Here is a 22,347-nt window from a genome sequence, read left to right on the forward strand (position 1 = left end):
ATAAAATGCCTCAGCACAAGCTAGATGGCTCAGCCGCAGAGAACAGAGCAACTCAGTGCATGCAAAGTGGCTCAGAAGATGCCGCTTGGTGTTGTCCCGTGGCAAAAAAATGCTCAGTTTGATGAAAATCACGGAATTTGGGAGCCGGAGCAGAGCGGCCGAAGGCTTGGACCGCGCCGGCAGGGAGGCTGACTCCTTTCTGGTGGCATCTGGGTGGCGGGGGGACTTCCAGCGCGGTGTGCTGGGCTGTGGGGTGCTCGGAAGGTCAGCAGTGCCGCTGCCAGCCGGCGGCACGGGCCGGCCAAGAGGCAGGAGCAGCTTTGGCTGCTGGCCCCGCGCACGCCAGTGGAGCCCGGCCAGCCCCGGCGCTCAGCTTGTGGTTTTCCTCCTCTGGCAGCAGCTCCGGGGATCCTCGCCGGGCCGAGGGGCTGGGGGGTCTGTCTGGCGTACCCCGGGTGTGGGTCACTCTACGGTAACCAACCATCCAGCTGGTGCCACTGAGGGGCTTTCTCGGGGTCTGAGATGCCGCTGAAATCAAATCTCCCCTGGGACTGATGCTCCTGGGGGCATCACCGCGACCGCCGACCTCAACCCACGCCACGGGGATGCCAGGGAGGAGCCAAACAGTGCAGATCCCCAAATCCATGCTTAACGTCCCCAGACATGGAAAGTAAAGGAAATGTGGGAAACCCAAGTGCCGAGATGGAACCACAATAGCCCCCAACTGTGTCCCCATCTGGGGCACCCACCATACTGGCTTACAGCACCCACCACACCACCTCATGGCACCCGCTATACCGGCTCACGGCACCCACCGCACCAACTCACGGCACCCACACCTGCTCACGGCACCCACCGCACCAGCTCACAGCCCCACTGCCTCCCGGCACCGCAGGCCACCACGGCTGCCTCTCCTGCCTTGTTTTCCAAGCTGTTTCCATGGCCCCGGCTGACCCCAGCGCTAGGTCTGAGCCGCTCACTCCTGTCCTCATTTAGCCCAGAGAAAAGCCGGAATAGCGCCGATGCCAAAGGAGCTGAGCTGATTTACGCCACGGGAAACCCAGCTCTGCTTTACGCGAGCCCTGGAAGCGCTACTGGGGATCCCGGTAGCCGTAACCCCGCTCCGGATGGCGCTGGGGCAACTATTGCCCCTCCTGTTCCTTCTCACCGGAGTACGATGAGCCAAGTGAACACCACACAGCCCCGCGCCCGGCTCCCACCCCAGCGCCCCACCGGCGCCAGGAGCTCCCGAGGAACATGTGGGATCTTTTGTTCCCATCTCCATCCTCCTTGTTTCCTCCTCTGGCAGCAGCGCTGGGGAACCTCACCAGGACAAGGGTGTGGGGGCACCGCGGGGTCTGGCCAGAGCACACCGAGCGTGGGACACACTACCGTAACCAACCACCCGGCCGGTGCCGCCAAGGGGCTTTGCCGGGGTCTGAGATGCCGCTCAACTCAAATCTCCCCTGGGATCGATGCTCCGAGGGCATCACCAACCCCAGGAGATGGAAACACCCATTCTGGCCCCAACCCACACCATGGGGGATGCCAGAGAGAAGCTGAACGCTGCAGATGCCCCAAATCCACTCTCAATGCCCCCAAACATGGGAAATAAAGGAAATCTGGGAAACCCTGACTTTCCCTGGACGGGGCAGCCACAGCACCGGCTCACGGCACCCACCGCACCGGCTCAGGAAAATGGTTTTCCCCTTTGGAGGGGGTACAGCAGGGATGTTTAGGGAGCGAATGCGGGGGAAGGGATGCTTGGGATCAGGATGCTCAGGACAGGAACACTCCTGGAAGCGGTGCTTGGGGAGGGATGCTTGGAGCAGGGATGGTCGGGTGAAGATGTTGGGGGGTGAGTCGCTCAGGGAAGGGATGTTTGGAGCAGGGAAGCTCAGCACCAGGCACAGGCGAGCGACGCGCCAGCGGATGCTCCCACTGGAGCAGCTTTCGGGAAACAAGCTGCCGTGGCCAAGCCACAGCGTGTGTTCCCACTAGGGCGTCCCATCCCACCGCGGCACCGAGCCCAGCCGGGAGCTGCCAGATGGCGCGGGCAGGGGGAAAGGCTTGGCACAGCACAGAGCTGTGTCAGGCTGCCGGCTCCGGCCGGGCAGGGAGGGAGCCGAGCTCTTGAAAGGGAAAAGAAGGAAGAAAAAACAAAAATCCCGGTGCTATTTTTGTTTCTTGGAGCAGTTTTTTCCTCAAACACAGCTGGCTCCTCTCATGCCAGCGCTCGGCTACCAGATTGGCATTGGGGCCGGCCGGGCAAAGCCAAATCGCCGGCTGGTGGGGAGCAGTGCCTGCTCCATCCCTGGGGAAGGAAGGAGAGGATGGGAAGGAAAAGGAAGGGGGGGAAGAAGAAGAAGGGGAAGAAGGGAAAGGAAAGGGAAGATGGGAAAGGAAGGGAAAGAAGAATGGGAGGAAGAAAGGGAAGGAGAAGAAAGGGAAGAATGCAAAAGGAAGGGGAGGAAGAAGGAGGAAAGGAAAGAGGGAAAGGAAAGGAAAGAGGGAAAGGAAAGGAAAGGAAAGGAAAGGAAAGGAAAGGAAAGGAAAGGAAAGGAAAGGAAAGGAAAGGAAAGGAAAGGAAAGGAAAGGAAAGGAAAGGAAAGGAAAGGAAAGGAAAGGAAAGGAAAGGAAAGGAAAGGAAAGGAAAGGAAAGGAAAGGAAAGGAAAGGAAAGGAAAAAGAAGAGGAAGGAGGGCAGGGGGAAAATGAGGAAGGGGAAGAAGGTGGTGGGGAGAAATGGGGAGAAAGGGGAAGAAGGGAAGAAAGCGGATGGCGAAGGAGGGGAAGAAGAGGAAGATGGGGATGTGGAGGAAGGGAAACTAGTGGAAGAAGGGGAGGAAAGGGAAGAGGATGGGGAGGAAGGGGACTGAGCTGTGGAGGAGAAATGCCCTGCCTGGGAAGGAGGAAGGAAGGGGGAAGCGCGTGGGCCGCAGGAGAAAGTCCCGGGGCCTCGCCTCACCCCACACCCCGCCTGGCAGCATTTGCTGTCCCAGCCCTGCCGCCCCCGCGGGGCTGGGCCGGATTGCACAGCCCCACAGCCAGCATCCCCACGGCATGGGGCGCAGGGCCCCCCAGTCCCGTGTGACATTTCCACCCGCTGATGGCTCTGCATCGCAAACTAGGGGGGAAGAGCCAGTTTTGGGGGAGGAGGAGGAAAGCCACCCACGCCCAGGCACGAATCAAACTGCACCCCAATGTTCAAGGCTTTCCCACCCCCCGAGTTTGGGCAGGGGGGTCTTGCACCCTCCTGGCCACCAGGTACAAGTTGGGGCTGTGCCACCCAGCACCCATGGGTGCTCGGCTGTGCTCCAGCCCATCCCCATCCCATCATACCTGGGGGATGCTGCGCTGTCCCCCCACCCCAGGACCTGGGGGTCCTCACGCTGATGCCGCCGCCGCACCGCACAGCCCGACCTTTAGGCAGAGGAGGAGGAGAACCGTGCGTGCCGCCGCCCTCTCACCCAACAAGCACAGACAAGTTGGCAGCGCGAAGGCCGGCGGGCAGGAGCCGGGAGATGAGTGGGAGCCCAGCCTTGCCCCGTCTGGAAGCAGGGAAAACGCTGGCTCTGCCAAACCCGGAGCTGGTTTCACCGCCACAACCCGTCTCCCATGGGGAAAAGCATCTCGCAGCAGGTGGGAGACACGACCCCTCTGGATGAAATCCCTTTCCGAAGGTGCAAGGAAGGAGCACAGGGTGGAAAGCGCATGCCAGGAGCACGGACACCGGCTCGGCACTGGCAAAACCATTTTGCAGCATGCTGTACAAAACAAAAAAACCCTTTTTCTCCCCCAAAATGTAAAGCTCCCCCCCATCCCAGCTGCCTCCCCGGGGGCTGGTGCTGCTGAGTCAGCGCCGGTGCTGCTGAGTCACCACAGCCACCTCAGCCCCAACGCCAACCGGCTCCGGCAATGAGCTCAGCTGCGGGGGCTTCGGCACCTCCACGCTCACCGGCAGTGCTGGCCCGGGAGCCGCACGGCAAGGCTGTTGCCAGCACCTCTGCCTACATTTTGGGGTCTCACTGGCTTCTCCTCCCTGAAACCTCACCCACGCCCAGAACCACACCAACCAGCACCGCCTGGAATCCGAGGCTTCCCAAAGGCAGCTGCTGGCTTGGCAAGACACCCAGCAGAGTTTTGGATCTCCCACCCTCTGGACAGTGCCATGGACCTCTCCAAACATACCCCATCACAGCCCACCCGCAAGCTGGCACAGCCGCCGCGGTTGCCATCTGCATCCTCCTCATCTTGCTCGCCAAAAGAGGAACAGGAATGATTTAAAAAGGGAAAAAAAATCAAATTTTGATTTTCTTCCCTGTGCTGGGGTCATCAGCATTGCGGGGGATGCGCCAACACCACCTCCGGCTTCCCTGGCCTGGTGACGGGGTTGATGACTCACGGGGAAGGAGGGGGAAAGCAGCGCGTGCAAGGGGCCGTCATGTTTGTAAACCTAAAAAAAGCCATGTGCGGGCAGGCAGCGTGCTCCGGCCGGCACTGCTGCCAGCAGCCGCAGGCGAGGAGCGAGGGACAGGCAGCGCTTACCTTCATGCCAGCATCCCCACTGGGACAAAGTGGGAGAAGTCAGCCCCGCTGCAAGGGCTTGGGTTGCGATGGCGTTAATTGGTAGAGCGTTAAGCGCAACGGCCTGAAATGCAATGGCTTTAATTGCAACGGCTTTAATCGCAGCACCAACTGGAGTTTCTAAGAGGCTCAGCCTCTTTAAAGCCCCTTGCCCCGTTGCAGCTCATCCCTATCCTGCACCCCAGCACCTTCCAGCACGGCGTTTGCTGCCAACTGCAGCTCCCGGGATGCTCCTCCACGTTGGGGGCGGTGGTGACCGGGACCATGCCACCAGCTCTGCGGTGACGAACCCTCAGTCATTACACAGCATCCCTGGCCCCTGCGCTGATGGCTGCAACAATCACAACTTGCTCAAAACCATTTTTTACACCGTTTTCAGGGCTTGGGGTGGTTTGGTTTGGTTTTTTTGTCCCTCATTTGGCTGCGATGGAAATCGCAGGCGCATGAGCTCGCGGTCCCCAGCTCCCCCGTTTGACAGCAAAATCTAATTTAATCAAAAGATGCGGTGACTGTGGATGTGCAGAAGCGTTTCTCTCTTTTTTTTTTTTTTCCCCTTAAGAACTGCCATTTTAGCTGTAGCAAACAAACACGCCGCATTGTCCCCGCAACACGACTCTCTCTGATGAGCCGGCAGAGCCCTGCCTGCAGATCCCGCTGCCCACGCGCCGCCACCGCCGAGCACCCCAGCGCCTGCGGAAAGGGGGGTTTGGCCCTGAGAGAGAGAAGAAAATTGGGGTTGAGCTCAGTTTGTGGGGCTGGCAGCGGTGTGGCAGGCAGATGTGGAGCAGAGACCGAGCCGATCGCAGCTGTTTCACCTTCAGCCTCTTCCCATTTCATTTCATCTCCCCTTGGATGCCGGCCCGGGAAGGGGGGGGGGCGCGTAAAGAAAAAAAAGCTCTTTCATCCTCAAAAATGGTCTGGCACCCTCTTGCACCAAGATCAAAGCAGGGAGATTAAAGAGCTGGCAGAGGCGGCGAGAGGGGGACTGGTCTCCAGGAGGGCTGGGATTGGGGTGCATCGCTTTTGTCCCAGCCCATGTCCCCAGCCGCCGTGGGGACAGCAAAGAGATGGGGACAGTGGGCTTTGGCACCAGCCCCTTCACTGCCAGCCTGACAGAAAGGGTCCCTGCATGGAGTGAGGGACACGGCAGGAACCCCGGTACGTGCAGCAGGGAACGGGGACCCCCATTGCCATAGGAACGGGGGGCAGGGATGCTGGCACATGGGCAACCAACCCCCAGTGTCACAGGGACAAGGACAAGGGAGCCCCGCAGATGCAGGTGGGGACTGGGGACCTTGATGGCCTGGGGACAGGGACCAGGGACTCCCGCACACGCAGGGAGGGGGACAAGGACCACGACGCTGCGGAAGCAAGGAGCACAGACCCCAGTGTGCACAGGAACATCACTGTGATAAGGATGGGGACCCTGGCACAGGGGAGCAGGGGACTCTGATGCAGTGGGGACCGAGGAACACTGGCACACATAAGGAGGGGTCGGGAACCCCAATGCTGTGGGGACAGGGACACACAATGCCACAGGGACAGGGCAACCTGGCACACACAGGCAGGGACTGAGGACCCCAACGCCAGGTGGATGGGGACCGGGGACCCTGGCACACACAGGCAGGGATCCAAACACCCCAGTGCCGTGGGGACAGGGACTGGGGACCCCAGCACATGCAGGACCCCGATATCATGGGGACCGGGGACCCCAGCACATGCAGGACCCCAATATTATGGGGACTGGGGACCCCAGCACAAGCAGGACCCTGATGCCATGGGGACAGGGACCAGGGGCTCCAGCACACACAGGCAGGGGACCAAGGACATCAATGCCATGGGGACAACTCACTCCTGGCGTGCCAGGGACACCCTGGGACAGACTCTTAGGGACACAGACCCGCAGCACAACCTTGCGTCCCAGAGCCACCGCAACATTGCTTTGCTATCCCTGTCCCAAACTCCAGTGGGACCAGCAAAGCCCCGCCAGGAAAGGTCGATACGAAGGGGGACATTTTGCTTTCCCAAGGTCCCACAGGCTCCTCCTCCAAACCACCTCTCCCCTTAATTACCTGCGATAAAGAGTCCAGGTCGCTAATCTGGAAAACAAACCTCGTCACAGCTAATTAGGTGCCAAAGGCCAAGAGCAGAGGCGTTGTTTATGGGGCCACCAGAGCAACCTGCAGGGACTCCGGCGCTGCCCAGCCCTCCCCACCGTAACGCAACATTGGGGCCGCGTTGGCGCTCGCCGCATCCCAGCATCCGTCACCTACGAAAGGGTCTGCTTTGGCAAAGCATCTGTGCAGATCCAGAGGCGGCTCCGGCGTTGGCGGGTGCAGGCGCATCCCGGGTGTGAGATCCAAAGCATCCCCATCCCTCGAAAACACGTGGCGCCCCGCGGCTGCTCACCACGGACTCCAAACTTTGGGGCGGCCACGCGTTCCGGCACGCGACCCTGGGGATGTCACCCGGTGCCACCAGCATCCACAGCCGGATGGATCTTGCCCGCGTCCTAACCACGCCGCTCTGGGCACCGGGATAACCCAAATCGCCAACTGTGCCCAAACTGAGCCCCCCCGAGAGGAGCAGCCGCTTTTTCTCCCCACCTGCCTCCGACCCCCAGCGTGACACCGCGCCGGACCCCGCGTCCTCGTCACGGCCAGGGATGACAGCGGCTGGGTGACGTCAGGGTGACGTCACGCCCGGGGAGCCTCCGTCGCCCTTGTTTGCATCACCCGCCGCCCCTCTGAGCTCAGCACATTTTGGGGAGGGAACGGGTGAAAATAGCAACCGAACAAAAGGGCTCAAAAAGCAACGGGGTAATAAAGACGGGGGGGGGGGGGGGTAATAAAGATGGGGGGGGCACGTTAGGGCCCCCATCCACCCTCCTCTCTTCACTTCCCTCCCCCCCGCCCCGAGCTTCTGGAGAGAAAGGAAAGAGATAAAAACGGTCGGAACTGCCCCAAAAGGGGGCCCGGGCGGAGGGTGCCCCCCTTCCACCCCCCCCGCTTTGTCCTCCGGCCCCGCTGCCCTCCCCCCGCATCCACGCAAACACCGCGGGGGAGGCAGCCCCAACCCCCACCAGCAGGAGGAACGCGGGGACACTGGGGGAGACGCAGGGGTTGGGGGAGGTTGCAGAGGATGCGGGGGATGCAGGAGGATGGGGGATGCAAGAAGTGTGGGGAGATGCGGGGGGGAACAAGGGGGCGAGGGGGGGGCATGGGGGGATGTAGGAGGATGGGGGATGCAAGAAGTGCGGGGGGGATGCGGGGGGGAACACGGGGGCGGGGGGGGCATGGGGGGATGCAGGGGATGCGGGAGGTGCCGGGGGGCACGGGGTAAGGGGATGCAGGGAATGGAGGAGGATGGGGGATGCAAGGGGGGGGGCATGGGGGGGATGAAAGAAGTGCGGGAGGATGGGGGATGCAAGGGGTGCGGGGAGATGCGGGGGTGATGCAGGGGGACATGGGGGAGATGCGGGGGATACAGGGGATGCGGGGGGCGCGGGAGGATGGGGGATGCAAGGGGTGGGGGGGATGTGGGGGGGGATGCAGGGGGACATGGGGGCATGTGGGGGCGATGCAGAGGTAGGCAAGGGGTGCAAGGAGGGTGTTCTGGGGGATGGGGGGGCGAGGGTGCAGGGGCATGCGGGGGGGCAGGTGGGACGCGGGGGGGCAATGGGAGCTGTGGGGGGTGCGGGAGATGTAGTGGATGTGGGGGGTGCCGGGGGGGGCAATGAGTGCGACGGTGCGGGAGGGCGCAATGGGAGCTGTGGGGGAGGTGCAGGGAAGTGCGGGAGGTGCAGTGGATGCGGGGGGGGGGCGGTTGCGGAGGAGGCAAATGGCATTTGGGGGGTGCAATGGGAGCTGGGGGGTGAGAGAGGTGGAGAGGGGGTGCCGGGGGCCATGGGTGCAATGTGTGCGGGGCTGCGGGGGCTGCGATGGGTGCGGTGGGGGCTGCAATAGGAGCTGGGGGGGGCGCGGGCAGTGCAGAGGATGCGGGGAGGGTTCCGGGGGAGGCAAGTGGCATGCGGGGGGTGCAATGAGAGCTGGGGGGTGCGGGGGGGGCTGCAGGCGGTGCAATGCGTGCGGGGGCTGCGATGTGTGCGGGGGTGCGGGGGGGGGCAATGGAGTTGCAATGGGAGCTGGGGGGGGTGCGGGGGAGGGGGTGCAACGGAAGCCGGAGGGGCAGCGGGGAGGTGCGGGAGGTGCGGTGGATGGTGGGGGCTGCGGGGGGGGGGCAATGGGTGCGGGGGCTGCGATGGGTGCGGGGGTGCGGGGTGGTAATGGGGTTGCAATGGGAGCTGTGGGGGTGCGGGGGGGGGGAAGTGGAGTCGCGGGGTGCAATGGGTGCAGTGTGTGCGGGGGCTGCGATGGGCGCGGGGGGGGCAATGGGGTTGCAAGGGGAGCCGGAGGGGCGGCGGGGAGGTGCGGGAGGTGCAGCGGATAGTGGGGGGTGCGGGGGGGGGGGGGGCAATGGGTGCGGGGGCTGCGATGGGTGCGGGGGTGCCGGGGGTGCGGGGGGGTTGCAACGGGAGCTGTGGGGGCTGCGATGGGTTTGGGGGTGCCGGGGGCTGCGATGGGGGGGGGGGGGGGTGCAATGGGAGCCGGGGGAGGTGCGGGGGGTGCAGCGGATGCGGGGGGGGGATGCGGGGGGGGGGGTCAAGTGGGACGAAGGGGGTGCAATGGGAGCTGCGGGGGTGCGGCCGATGGGGGGGCTGCGCTGGGCGCGGTGCGGTCCCTCACCTCGCCGCCGCCCCGCTCGCCCTCAGGAGGAAGCCATCTTGTCTCCCTCCCGCCGCCGCTGCAGCCGGGGGGGCGCCTCAGCCCCGGGCCCGCCGGGCACCGGCCCGCCCCCAGCCACGGGCACCGGCACCGGGACGGGGGGACGGGGGCAGAAATGGGGGGGGGGGGGACAGGGATATGGGGACAGGGATATGGGGATGGGGGACAGGGATACGGGGACAGGGACGCAGACATAGGGACAAGGACCTGGGGACAGGGACAGTGATATGGGGACAGAGATATGGGGATGGGGCAGGGATATGGGGACAGATATGGGCATGGGGGACAGAGACAGGGGACAAGGACAGGGATAGGGAGATGGGGCACAGGGATGTGGGGACAGAAATGGGGATGGGGGACAGGGACATGGGGATGGGGACAGGGGACAAGGACAGGGATATGGGGACAAGGACAGGGATATGGGGATGGGACAGGGGACAAGGACAGGGATGTGGGGATGGGGGACAGAGACAGGGACAGGGGACAAGGACAGGGACTTGGGGATGGGGACAGGGATATGGGGATGGGGGACAGGGATATGGGGACAGGGACGCAGATATAGGGACAAGGACCTGGGGACAGGGACAGTGATATGGGGACAGATATGGGGATGGGGGACAGGGATATGGGGATGGGGGACAGGGATATGGGGACAGGAATATGGGGATGGGGACAGGGATATGGGGTCAGATAGGGGGATGGGGGTCAGAGACAGGGGACAAGGACAGGGATATGGGGATGGGGCACAGGGATATGGGGACAGCAACGCAGATATAGGGACAAGGACCTGGGGACAGGGACAGGGATATGGGGACAGAGATATGGAGATGGGGCAGGGATATGGGGACAAAGACGGGGGGAAAGGGACGTAGGGACAGGGGGACAGGGACAGGGATATGGGGATAGGGACATGGAGAGGGATGTGGACAGGAACATGGGGGCAGGGACAGGGACATGGGGACATGGACAGTGATATGGGGACTGGGGCATGGAAAGGGACATAGGGATAGGGACAAGGACATGGGGACGGGGACAGAGGGGGACCAGGACAGAGGGGGTCAAGGACACAGTCATGGGGACAGGGATACAGAGAGGGACACGGACACGGATATGGGGACAGGGATATGGAGATAGGGAAAGGGATGCAGAGAGGGACACAGACTGGGATATGGGGAGAGGGACGTGGGGATGGGACAGGGATATGGGGACCCGGATGGGAACATGAGGACAGAGGGTGACAGGGACATGGCAATGGGAGGCAGAGGGACAGGGGTAGGGGGACAGGGACATGGGGACAAGGACAGGGGTATGGGGACAGGGGGACAGGGACATGGGGACTGGGACAGTGATATGGGAATAGGGACAGGGACACAGACAGGGACACGGGGACATGGACAGGGATATGGGGACAGGGATATGGAGAGACACAGAGGGATGTGGGGATAGGGACACAGACATAGACACGGACACAGGGATGGACATGGACAGGGACACGGACACGTGCAGGGACAGTTACACAGGGACATGGACAGAGACATAGACATGGGCAGGGACATGGACACAGAGAGGAACACAGACAGTGACGGGGCTGGGACAGGGACACAGGGACACGGACACAGGCAGGGACATGGAAACGGTCACAGGGACATGGACAGAGACACAGACTTAGGCAGGGACAGGGACACAGGGACATGAAAATGTACACGGGACATGGACATGGACACTGGCAGGGACACAGACACAGAGAGGGATACGGACAGGGACAGGGGGCACAGAGAGGGACACGGACATGGGCAGAGGCAGACATGGACACAGAGAGGGACACAGGCAGAGACACGGACGCAGAGAGAGACATGGACATGGGCAGGGACAGGGACACGGGCACAAAATGGGACACGGACATGGACACAAGGAGGGACACAGGGATATGGACTCAAAGAGGGACACAGACAGGGACACGGCCATGGACAGGCACAGGCAAGGACACAGGCAGGGGCACAGATGTGGACATGGAGAGGGACACAGATAGGGACAGGGATGGGGACATAGACACAGTAATGGGACCCATTAAGCCCCTGGGAAACTGCAGTTGCTGCCTGCGCTGGAGAGTGGGAACAGCAACATGAGGGCCGGAGCCCCTGGCACAGCCAGGGCATCCCCCAAACCACCCTTTGCCTTCCCCCAGTATCTCCCTGCCGCTAAACCCCAGCACCCTTGTTAATTTGGGGTCCTTGTTAATTTGGGGCCATCATTAATTTGGGAGCATTAGAGCTTTGCAAGCCCTAAATCCCATGCAAGCGCCCAGGTGTCACCTGACTGCCTCCTTCTCCCCAAAATCCAGGCCCAGTGAGAAGAGGGGGAGAATTTCCCATGGGAAAAGCAGTGGGAATGGGCCAGCAAAAGGGTTAAACCGGGGCTGGAGTCCTCCAACCAGCCCCGATGGGATCAGCTCCAGGTTTCCCAGCCCTGTCCTGAGGTCTTGGCTAAGATACGAGTGTATTTTTGGCTGGTGGAGGGAAGGAAAAAGGGCTTAGAGGTGACGTCCCTGGGATGCTCCAGCACGCTATGGGTTTTCCACACATATTCCCAGCCAAACTGCCGGCAAACCTTCTAGAAACTCAAAGGTCCCAAAGGTTTCCTGAGAGCATCCTGGTGAAAACTGATTTCCAAATGGATTTGCAGCAGCAGGAGTGACTGACGGAGTCGTATGCCCCTGTAATGCCAGGCAGCACGAGAGGTGGACTAAACAGTCACCACGTCCAGGCAGAAGATGAAGCCATGGACCCAACATCCCCATCCCTGGGATATTTGCATGAGCTCTTCCCAAAACGGCCGTGCTCGAGCCCGATTGCAGCCACAAGCCAGAGCCCACCAGGGTCTGACCTTTGCTCCAAGCAACACAGCTCCCACGGGATAAACTGGTGTTGGAAACTGGTTTTCCCCCAATTCCCAACCTTGCCTGACGGCGCTGTGAGCTGCAAAGCCCCTTTGCCCGGTGGCGCTCAGCACTGCCGCGCAACAGGTGCTGCAAGAAACGCAGCAAGGTTTAATGAACGCAGACGCCTCCTTCCTCCCATCCTCCTCCTCCTGCTCCGGCCGGACAGGGCAGCACGGCCGCCGGCATCTACTCTATGTTTTGCTCCCAAGTCATTTTAGCTATTAACGGCACAGCTGAGATCTGGAATATTTTCAGTGTAGGCATGGTAACGGCGAGCATCGCTCCGGATGAACTGAGGACACCGCCGGTGGGTGGGCGGCTTGGTCCTGCGGGCAACACCGGGATGCACCGTCCGAAACTGAGAAAAATCCCAGGCAGTCCTTCACCCCACCCATCACGCTTTTGGAGACGCCAGACCTGGTTTGGGGAGATCGCATGCCGGTGAAAACGAAACCCGCCTCAACCCACCAGAGAAACCCTGTGAGATGGACAAATTTAGTAACTTTTTATCAGTGATGCTTTAAATGAGATTATCCCTAATCTCCAGCGTTTGGCACCGAGAGCCTGCCAGATCCAGCTCGGGGCTCTCATTTCCCAATGCCGGGGACACTTTGAGCTGCATCGCATCCCACCACCGCCCAACAGAGAGGGCTTCTGGTCCCGGTGTGGCCACTACTGCCGGGAATGGGATTTCTTGAAGGTTTGTCCCCTCTAGGCTGGAGGAGATGGATTGAAGCGCTCTCCCCTCCACCAGCTCCGCTCTTTGCCGGGCGGTTTCGGCGGCTCCTGTTGGAAACTGGCAATTCCCTGGAGCTGAGCGAGGTTTTGTCATACGCCGCGGTGATGAGCGGGTTCCCAAGACATTGATTAGATATGCAAATGGCAAAGGCATTGAGAGCCACCTGAGAGGAGCAGGAGTGGGTCCGGCAGCACGGCAGAATGGGAAGTGGAGCAAAGACTAAACGTCCAGTGTCTTCCCTCCTCTTCCCAAACCCTCATGGATGGGGACAAATCGCCCATTGTGGAAATCCAACCCAAGGGAGCGGCTCCGGCGTTGGAGGATGGAGGAGTGAGTGGAGACGCCAGCTTTCCCAGGCCCGGCCGAGCTGGAGGAACAGGCAGAACTGGTGCCGGGGAAATGGGCTGGCTCTGCTCCTGGCTTCACCTGCCAAACCAGCCCGGGAAAGGCGCCGGGACGTGGGAACGTGGCACACCCCTCGCTTGGCCGCTGGCGCCACCAGGACCAGGTGGGCAGGGACCCCTCGACACTTGGGTTCCCGAGGGAATCCCACCACTCTGGCTCCAGCACAGCTCCATACGGCAACTTTTTTTAGCACGTCCACCCCGGAAAAGTGCCAAAACACAGCTCCTACCCATCAGCCGTTTGCAGTGGCGCCTCGACAAGGGCAAAGTCCTTCCCCTTACCCCGCCGTGTGCCAAGCGCCGTCAGAGCCACCTGTCCCCACCGCCCCATCCCACTGTCCAGCCGAGGGCAAAACCTGCTGGATGCAACTCCCAGACAGCCACTCACCCCCCGAACACCACCAAAACCCCAAAGCAGCTGGAATTTTTTTGAGTGCAAGGTCCTAAAAATAAACCCTGAGGAGATATTTCCCCTTCTCCACCTTCCCCCTCTGGAGAACCCCCATCCAGAGCCCCTGTCTTCCTGCCTGTTTGGGCACGATATCAGAAATCCCAGTTACAACCACCCCAGCCGGTAGAACCAGCTGCGCCGAAGGAAAGCGTTATGATTGTTGGTGGAGAAAATGCCACAACTTGTTTACTTGGCGATGCTCCCCCGGGCACGGCTCTGCTGGCTCCCCACCCCTCCTGCCTCACCACCTCTTTTGCCCCCATCCCAATGGCACCTGGGTGGGTTTCACATCTCGTTTTGCTCTTTTATATCAAGAAATCCCCCCCAATTCAATGTAAAGTTGGGGTTTGTCCCTCGTGTTCCGCTGCCACCCACCCGCTGGCGGCGGTTTGGGGTCACCCCAGGGATGAGGTGAGATTTGGGAGTGTTTAAGGCAAGAAAGCAGCTTTCAAGGCAGCAGAAAAGTCCCGTTTCCCGTGGAAATACCCTTCAAAAACCAAACCCATCCACCAGCCAAGAAGGGGCTTTCCCTGTGCACCCCGACTCCTTACGGAGATGGTACAACCACCCAAAGAAGCCACAAATCACCCCAAAAAGGTGAGGTTGTCCCGGGAAGGGGGGGATGGCGGGGTTGGGGGAGCACTCACCTCAAGCAGCCCCTCAGCCCTCTCCATCTCGCCAACACTAGATTTGGGGATTCCTCGGCGTCGCGGCAGGACAAGAGGGACATAACGCACCCGGTGAGAGGGACATAACGCTGTCACCGTCCTGCTGGTGGCTTTTGTGGGGACACAGACGAAGCCCAGCGAAGCCCCAGTGAAGACTCGCGTCACCCCGACTTTTAACATCCACACTGTTTCCACCCTGGGGGTGGCCCCATGGCCTCCCCACCCCTCCTTCCCCCAAACTCCCCTCAAACCCAGGTGCTGCCGCCCCCCCTAATCCCACACTCTTATTTTTTTCCAAGCCCGGTTGGCTTTTTATTTTCCTTTTTCTCTTCAAAACACGCAGCTTTGCCCAACTTCACCCGCTACCGCACGACTTCAGCCGCACGCCGACAACTTTCCGCTCCCCCCTCTCTTAAATATTGAGATATAAAGAGCTTTACTGATAAAAAGGGGTGCAGCACCCCCTTGGAAATGGGGGTTGGGGGGGGGAGTTAAGAAGGAGCTAAGTGTATGCACAGCTTTTTTGGGGGGGGGGGGGGAAGGAAAGCGGGGTTGGAAGGAGGCTGTGAGTTGCCCCCTCCCCAAAGTTGGGGTGAGCTGCAGCGGAGCTGCACGTTTGCGCTGCTGCTGCCGCTTCCTTTGTTCTGCAAGCGGCAGCTCGGGGGTCCCGCAGCCCGGCTGGGGGGCTCGGGGCCAGCACTGGGGGGCTCGGGGGGAACGGGGGGACACCCAGACCCTTTGGATTTTTGGGGGGGGGTGGCAGGGTGCACTCTGGGGGTGTTGAAGGGGATGCAGAGGGGCTGCGAGATGGAGAGCGGGTGGAGGTTGTTATCGTAGGGTCGCTGGGGGGGTCCATGTCACCATCCCCATTGTTTGTCTGGGGTCGTTACTGGGGTCTCTGCAGGTCCCGCTCAGTTGTTAGTGTGGGGTGGCTGGAGAAAACCCTGGGGGGGCAGAGCAGCCCTGTGCCCCCACCTCAAACCCTGCCCCACAGCCCCTCCAATCCCTGCCCCACAGCCCTCCAGTCCCTGCCCCAACCCCTGCCCCACAGCCCCCCAACTTCTATAGTCCCACAGTCCCACAGTGCCCCAGTCCTGTCCCAATCCCTGTCCCATAGCCCCCCAGTCCTGCCCCACAGCCCTCCAGTCCCTGCTCCAGTCCCTGCCCCATAGCCCCTCAACTTCTATAGTCCCTTAATCCCTGTCCCACAGTCTCCCAGTCTTGCCCCAATCCCTCCTACACAGCCCCCCCATTCCTGCCCCATAGCACTCCAGTCTTGCCCCAACCCCCCACCCAGCCCTGTGCTCCTCCACCCACAGTCCAGGACGCAGAAGAACTCAACACCGCTTTGATTTAAGTGAAAAATAGATAAAACGGTAAGATCTGGGGGTTGGAGGAACTTCAACGCGAGGATTTTCTGTTGGAAATTAGAATGCGCCTTATGGCGCACCCCCATCTCCGGCCCCACCGGCTGGGGAGCCCTGTGGACGGGGAGGGGGGCGCAGCGGTGAGCTGGTGCCCCAAGCATGTGGGAAGCATTGGGGGGACGGGGAGCATGTTGGGGGCACCGAGAGAGCGTTGGGGGCACAGGGAGCATCTTGGGGGCACGGGGAGTGCGTTGGGGGAACCAGGAGAGTGTTGGGGGCATGAGGAGTGTGTTAGGGGCATGAGGAGAGTGTTGGGGGCACAGGGAGCCTGTTGGGGGCATCGGGAGAGCATTGGGGGCACAGGGAGCACCTTGGGGGCACAAGGAGCGCGTTGGGGGCATGGGAAGTGCACTGGGGGCACGGGGAGCATCTTGGGGGCACGGGGAGCATCTTGGGGGCACAAGGAGCGCATTGGGAGCACAGGGAGCGCGTTGGGGGCACAGGGAGCACGTTGGGGGCACGGGGAGCGTGTTGGGGGCACGGGGAGTGCGTTGAGGGCACAGGGAGCGTGTTGGGGGCACGGGGAGAGTGTTGGGGGTATGGGGAGCATCTTGGGGGCACAGGGAGCGCATTGGGGACATGGGGAGCATCTTGGGGGCACGGGGAGTGCGTTGAGGGCACGTGGAGCGTGTTGGAGGCACGGGGAGAGTGTTGGGGGTACGGGGAGCATCTTGGGGGCACGGGGAGCACGTTGGGGGCATGGGGAGCATCTTGGGGGCACGGGGAGTGTGTTGAGGGCACGTGGAGCGTGTTGGAGGCACGGGGAGAGTGTTGGGGGTACGGGGAGCATCTTGGGGGCACGGGGAGCACGTTGGGGGCATGGGGAGCATCTTGGGGGCACGGGGAGTGCCCACGCTGCCCCGAAACCCCTCACACATCAACGCCTCCCATTATTCGCCTTGGAACCATCCCGCGCTGTCAGCGCCTCAAACGCCCTGAGCCCAAAATAAAAGGGCAGGTGGGGAGCAGGACTTGTCCCTTTGTCCCTGGTGTCGGGAACTCCCAGTGGTGACACCCCTTTCCCAGCTCTGCTGCTCGGCACGGACACGGGTGGGCACAGATGCTGGCGTTCAGAGGGGGTCAGGGCACGACGGCAAAGCCTCGGCTTGCAGCACTGCCGCAAAAGCCTCCACCTGCAAGGAAAAGTCAACGGACACTGTGACACCGGAATGGTGTCAGATGGTGCCAGGATGGTGCTGGGATGGCTGAGGTTTAAACCAGCTTGCACCAAAGGGGTGGAAATTATTTTTCCATGGACAAATGAAGACGAGATGGAGGCTCAGAGGTCAGCACAACTCTGACCGCAGTCCTGGCGCTCCTGGAAGCGGAGCGCTGCTGAATTGTGGCACCGCGGCCATGCCCACCTGTGCCATGAGGACGCCCTGCCTGGCCGCGTCGTGCTCAAAGTCCTTATCCACATCCAACACCAGGACAGGCGCGTCCTTCATGTCCTCAAAGTGGACTCTGAAGAAGAGAGGGAGTGAAGGCGTTAAACCAAAGAAACTCCAAATTAGGGGAGTCACCCCAAAACCAGGGCCGGTCCAGGTGCCAGGGGGGAGCACAGGGGGATGGATTCAGACTCACTCTGTGGTCTTCTCCACCAGCCAGTGCTCGTGCTGCGCATGGAGCTGCTGCAGGTACCCCAGCTGGACGCCACCCTCCTCGCTCCTCGCCCGCCGCCGCAGCCGCTCCAGGCAGGTCTACGGCCGCATGGGAGACCAGAGAGAGCGGGATGCAGGCAGAGATGAAAGGTTAGTGGAGGGAGGTGAATGGGATGCAGGGAGAGATGGAAAATCAGCAGCAGAGGGAGGTTAACGGGATGCAGGGAGATGGGAGGTTAACGGGAAAGAGGGGTAGAGTGGGTGTGGGGAGATGGGAGATTAACAGGATGCAAGGGGAGATGAGAGATTAACGGGATGCAGGGGGAGATGGAAAGTCAACAGGATTCAGAGATTAACGGGATGTGGAGAGATGGGAGGTTATTGGGATGCAAGGGGAGATGGATGCTGCACCCTCCCTCCCTCAAATCCATTCTAGGATCCCTAGCAAAACTCTCAGCGACATTCCCACGGGAACAGGAGTGGGCCCCACACCTCTGCGCCAGCGCTTCACAGCAAAAACCCGACCTTCGGGCAACTCCAGGAGCTGGCCGGGCTCTGAAACGAGCGCTGCCGCAGCCCCTCCCGGGTGCACACTCGGCGCACTCACCTGTGGGGTGGCGCGCAGGTAGAGGAAGCCGTGGAGGGTGGCGCGGGGCCCCAGGTGCCGCAGGAGGAATCCGTGCCAGTCCTGGTAAATGGCCCACTCCAGCGGCTGCAGGTGCCCGGCCTCAAAGAGGTTCTTGGCAAAGACGTACCTGGGAAGGGATGGAGAGTGGGGACAGAGTAGCCAGCACCACTGGCACAGAATCATAGAATAGTTGGAAGGGACCTTAAAGATCATCCAGTTCTAACCCCCCTGCCATGGGCAGAGACATCCCACTGGGTGAGGCTGCCCAAGGCCCATCCAACCTGGCCTTGAACACCTCCACGGATGGGGCATCCACAGCTTCCCTGGGCAACCTGGGCCAGAGCCTCACCACTCTCATGGTGAAGAAATTCTTCCTAATGTCCAGTCTAAATCTGCCCCTCTCCGGTTTATATCCATTCCCCTTCATCCTGTCACCACAAGCCTTTATGAACAGCCCCTCTCCAGCTTTCTTGTAGCCCCTTTCAGGTACTGGAAGGTCACCATAAGGTCTCCTCTGAGCCTTCTCTTCTCCAGGCTGAACAACCCCAACTCTCTGTCTGTCCTTGTATGGGAGGTGCTCCAGCCCTCCAACCATCTTTGTGGCCTCCTCTGTGCCCGTTCCAACAGCTCCATCTCCTTCTTACACTGAGGATTACAGAACTGGACACAATCCTCCAGATGAGGTCTCACAAGAGAGGAACAGAGGGGCAGAATCCCCTCCCTCGCCCTGCTGGCCACGCTGCTTTGGATGCAGCCCAGGACACGGTTGCCAGCTCATGTCAAGCTTCTCATCGACCAGCACCCCAAGTCCTTCTCCGCAGGGCACCTCTCAATCACATCATCTCCCATCGTGAACTGACCTGGCCTCCAGACGTCTAAGCCATCCCTAAGTCCCAGTGGCTCCATAGCCATTTGTTCCCCCTTTTTTTTGCACCCACTGGGAACCACAGGTGTTAAAATTAAGATGGAAATCCTTAATTTAGGGCTGAGCGATGCTGGGGGACACGCAGCTGGCTGGCACAGCTCAACGGTCCTGAGCCCAGCCGTCACCTGAGGGACTCTGAGCCTCACACGGGTGTGGACGTGGAGTTCCTTGGGGTATAACCACGTCCCGAATCCTCCAGCAAGCACGTGTGTGTCAGTAAGCACTGCATTGGTCTTTGCCGGGCACAGCCGGGGGCTCTGCTCACCCAGGGGACACAACCCGGGCTGTGGGATGCTTGTGATCCTGTTTATTCCCTTCATCCCCTGCTGTAACTCGGGGTGTTGGGTACCTGTCGCTGTACACGGAGCGCTCAAAGACCCGCACGGGGTGGGGAGTCCCGGGGAGCCCCTCAGGGGGTGACTCCAGCATTGCCTTCAGCCGGCTGAGGCAGGAGAAGGTCTGGAAGGTGTAGGACCATCGCGCTGGCTCCTGGTACATCATCTGGAGAAGGTTGGTGGAGCCCACGGATGCCTGCGAAGGAAGCACTGAGGGATGTGGTTGTCCCACCATGGGGAGGTGCCGAGCGGTGCTGCGGCACAGCCAGTGCTCGCCGTTACCTGTGCTGTGCCACCGGCCGGCACCTTCCGCCACTGTGCCAGGGGCTCGGTCACCAGGTGCCATTCGGGGAAGGTGGCCCCCAGCAGCCTCAGGAAGGTGGATTTGCCCACGGCTGCAGGAGCAGAGACAGCGCAGGGTGAGCCCGTGTCCCTCCCTCCCACCTGGAGGAGACGTGGGCCTCAGGCCCCGCAGCCAGGCAGTAACAACAATTAACTACAGACGAAATTACAGACAGGTTTCAGGGTGCCCTCCTCTACCGCACCCCAAACCCTCTGCCCTCCAGCCCCTTCCCCGGGCAGCGCCCCCTCCCCAGACTGCCCCCTGGCCGTCCCCTTGCCCCCAACATTGCTGCGTCGTCCCTCTCTGTCTTCCTCTCCCCTCTCTCCTTTCCCTCTCTGTCTCTCTCCCTTCCCTCTCTCTTCCTCTCCCTCTCTCCCTTTCCTCTCCTCTTCCCTCCCTTTCCTTCTCCTCTATATCTCATTCCCTCTCCCCTCTCTCTCCGTCCTCTCCCCTCCACTCCCTTCCCTCCATCCCTTTCCCCTTCTCTCTCCCCTTCCTCTCCTCTTCCCCCCTTTCCCTCTCCTCTTCCCTCCCTTTCCCTCTCCTCTATAACCCGTTCACTCTCCCCTCTGTCTCCCTCCTCTCCCCTCCATTCCCTTCCCTCACTCCCTTTCTCTCTCCCCTTCCTCTCCTCTTTCCTTCTCCCTCTCCTCTCCTCTCCTCTCCTCTCCTCTCCTCTCCTCTCCTCTCCTCTCCTCTCCTCTCCTCTCCTCTCCTCTCCTCTCCTCTCCTCTCCTCTCCTCTCCTCTCCTCTCCTCTCCTCATTCCTCCCCTCCCCTCCCCTCCCGCCGGTACCGATGTTTCCCTCCACCGCCACCCGCAGGGCCGCTCCGCTCCTCCCCATCCCGACACTTCTCCCTCCTTCGCGCGTCATATGCTAATGAATGGTGACGTCATCACGCGGGAAAGGGCGGAGAAACCACCCCGGAAGTGCGGGGGGGGGAGTGGGAGGGGCACGTGGGGACCTGGAGGGGGAGGGGAGACCCCGGCCTGAGGCCGAGGGCTTCTTCGGGGGTCCGGGTCGTGGACGAGGGGTGGGGACATCTCCAGGGTTGGTGGCATCAAGATGGGCTTGAGGATATCAACATGGGGGTGGAGGCATCAGCGTGGGGTTTGGGATGGTTTGGGCAAGGGACATTGTCACAGGTTTGGGGACATCAATATAGGGTTGAGGATATCAGCATGGGGTTGGAGGCGTCAGCGTGGGATTGGGATGGTTGGGGCAAGGGACATTGTCACAGGTTTGGGGACATCAGCATGGGGTTGAGGATATCAACATGGGGTTGGAGGCATCAGCGTGGGATTTGGGGCACAGCTGGGGTCAGGGACGTGGACACAGGGTTGGGGACATCCGCAGGGTTGGAGACATCAACATGGGGTTGAGGATATCAGCATGGGGTTGGAGGCATCGGCGTGGGATTGGGATGGTTGGGGCAAGGGACATTGTCACAGGATTGGGGACATCAACATGGGTTTGGAGGCATCAGCGTGGGGTTGGAGGCATCAGCATGGGGTTTGGGGCACAGCTGGGGTCAGGGACATGGACACAGGGTTGGGGACATCAACATGGGGTTGACATCTACGTGAGGTTGGAGGTATCAGCGTGGGGTTGGGGGGACGGCTGGGGTCAAGAATATTGACAACAGGGTTGGGGATATCAACATGAGGTTGAGGATATCAGCATGGGGTTGGAGGCACTGGTGTGGGGCTGGTGGCAACAAGATGGGCTCAGGTGCATCGACACAGGGTTGGGAGCGTCAATGTGACATTGGTGGCACGAACATTGTGTGGATGGCACCAGTGTGGGGCTGGAGATGTAACGTGGACTCAATAGCATCAACATAGGGCTGGGGACATCTTCGTGAGGTCAAGGGCATTGACACAGGGTTGGGGGCATCAGGGTGGGGTTGGGGGCAACGGCTGGGATCAGGACATCGACACAGGGTTGTGGACATCAACATGGGGTTGAGGATATCACCATGGGGTTGGAGGCATCAGTGTGGGGTTGGGAGGACAGTTGGAGTCAGAGATGTTGGCACAGGGTTGAGGATATCGGCATGAGGTTGGAGGAGTCGGGGTGGGGTTGGAGGGCACAACTGGAGTCAGGGACATTGACAGAAGGTTAGGGACATCAACGTGGGGTTGGAGGCATCAGCGTGGGGTTGGGGGACGGCTGGGGTCAGGACAGTGACACAGGGTTGGGGACATCAATATGGGGTCGGGTGCATTGACACGGGGTTGGGGGGCACCAATGTGAGGTTGGGGGCACGAAGGTGAGGTCAAGGGCATCGATGTGGGGCTGGAGGCAGTAACGTGGCCTCAATAGCATCAACGTGGGCTCGAGGACAGTGTCGTGAGGTCAAGGGCATTGACACAGCATTGGAGGCATCGGCACGGGGTTGGGGCCAGAGCTGGGGTCAAGGGCATGGGCACGGGGCATCCAGGCAGAGAGGACGGCATCAGCACCACGAGGTGGGGCTCCCCCCCCCATTACCCTCAGCTTCTCCCCACCCTCCCA

The 22,347-nt window shown here is 61.2% G+C and overlaps 2 protein-coding genes across 5 annotated transcripts in view; both read right to left on the reverse strand.

Moving 5' to 3' along the window:
- The window catches only part of TET3 (tet methylcytosine dioxygenase 3), a 30,302-nt gene extending 15,310 nt beyond the window's left edge, over positions 1–14,992 (reverse strand). The window contains exon 1 of one of the 3 annotated variants that reach the window (XM_054088763.1): positions 14,550–14,992. In XM_054088763.1, coding sequence (XP_053944738.1) covers positions 14,550–14,750 — 201 coding nt within the window. In that variant the 5' untranslated portion in view covers positions 14,751–14,992. Of the gene's footprint in view, positions 1–3,341; positions 4,176–9,331; positions 9,403–14,549 lie in introns of those variants that run through there. The other 2 variants (XM_054088764.1, XM_054088765.1) reach the window with 2 other exon arrangements.
- A 1,762-nt stretch (positions 14,993–16,754) lies between these two features.
- On the reverse strand, positions 16,755–20,750 carry DGUOK (deoxyguanosine kinase). Of its 2 annotated transcripts, none has more exons than XM_009567962.2 (7): positions 20,625–20,750; positions 19,769–19,881; positions 19,501–19,682; positions 18,206–18,353; positions 17,582–17,697; positions 17,362–17,461; positions 16,755–17,130 (listed from the first exon to the last, which is right to left on the reverse strand). In XM_009567962.2, exons 1-7 carry the CDS (start codon positions 20,701–20,703, stop codon positions 17,068–17,070), a joined length of 801 nt encoding a protein of 266 aa, XP_009566257.2. In that variant the 5' UTR covers positions 20,704–20,750; the 3' UTR covers positions 16,755–17,067. The 2 variants fall into 2 exon arrangements, with proteins under 2 accessions (XP_009566257.2, XP_053944888.1); XM_054088913.1 differs by having other exon boundaries at positions 16,759–17,130; positions 19,501–19,696.
- Positions 20,751–22,347: the final 1,597 nt, after the last annotated feature.

This window comes from Cuculus canorus, chromosome 26 (genome assembly GCF_017976375.1).
Source record: "Cuculus canorus isolate bCucCan1 chromosome 26, bCucCan1.pri, whole genome shotgun sequence".
NCBI lineage: Eukaryota > Metazoa > Chordata > Aves > Cuculiformes > Cuculidae > Cuculus > Cuculus canorus.

Coding starts and splice junctions, on each gene's coding strand:
- DGUOK (XM_009567962.2), bottom strand. CDS start 20,703: ATGACGCGCGAAGGAGGGAGAAGTGTCGGGATGGGGAGGAGCGGAGCG. Junction 19,882..20,624: donor GGCGGTGGAGGGAAACATCG/GTACCGGCGGGA, acceptor CTGCTCCTGCAG/CCGTGGGCAAATCCACCTTC. Junction 18,354..19,500: donor CGCTCCGTGTACAGCGACAG/GTACCCAACACC, acceptor ATCCCTTCCCAG/GTACGTCTTTGCCAAGAACC.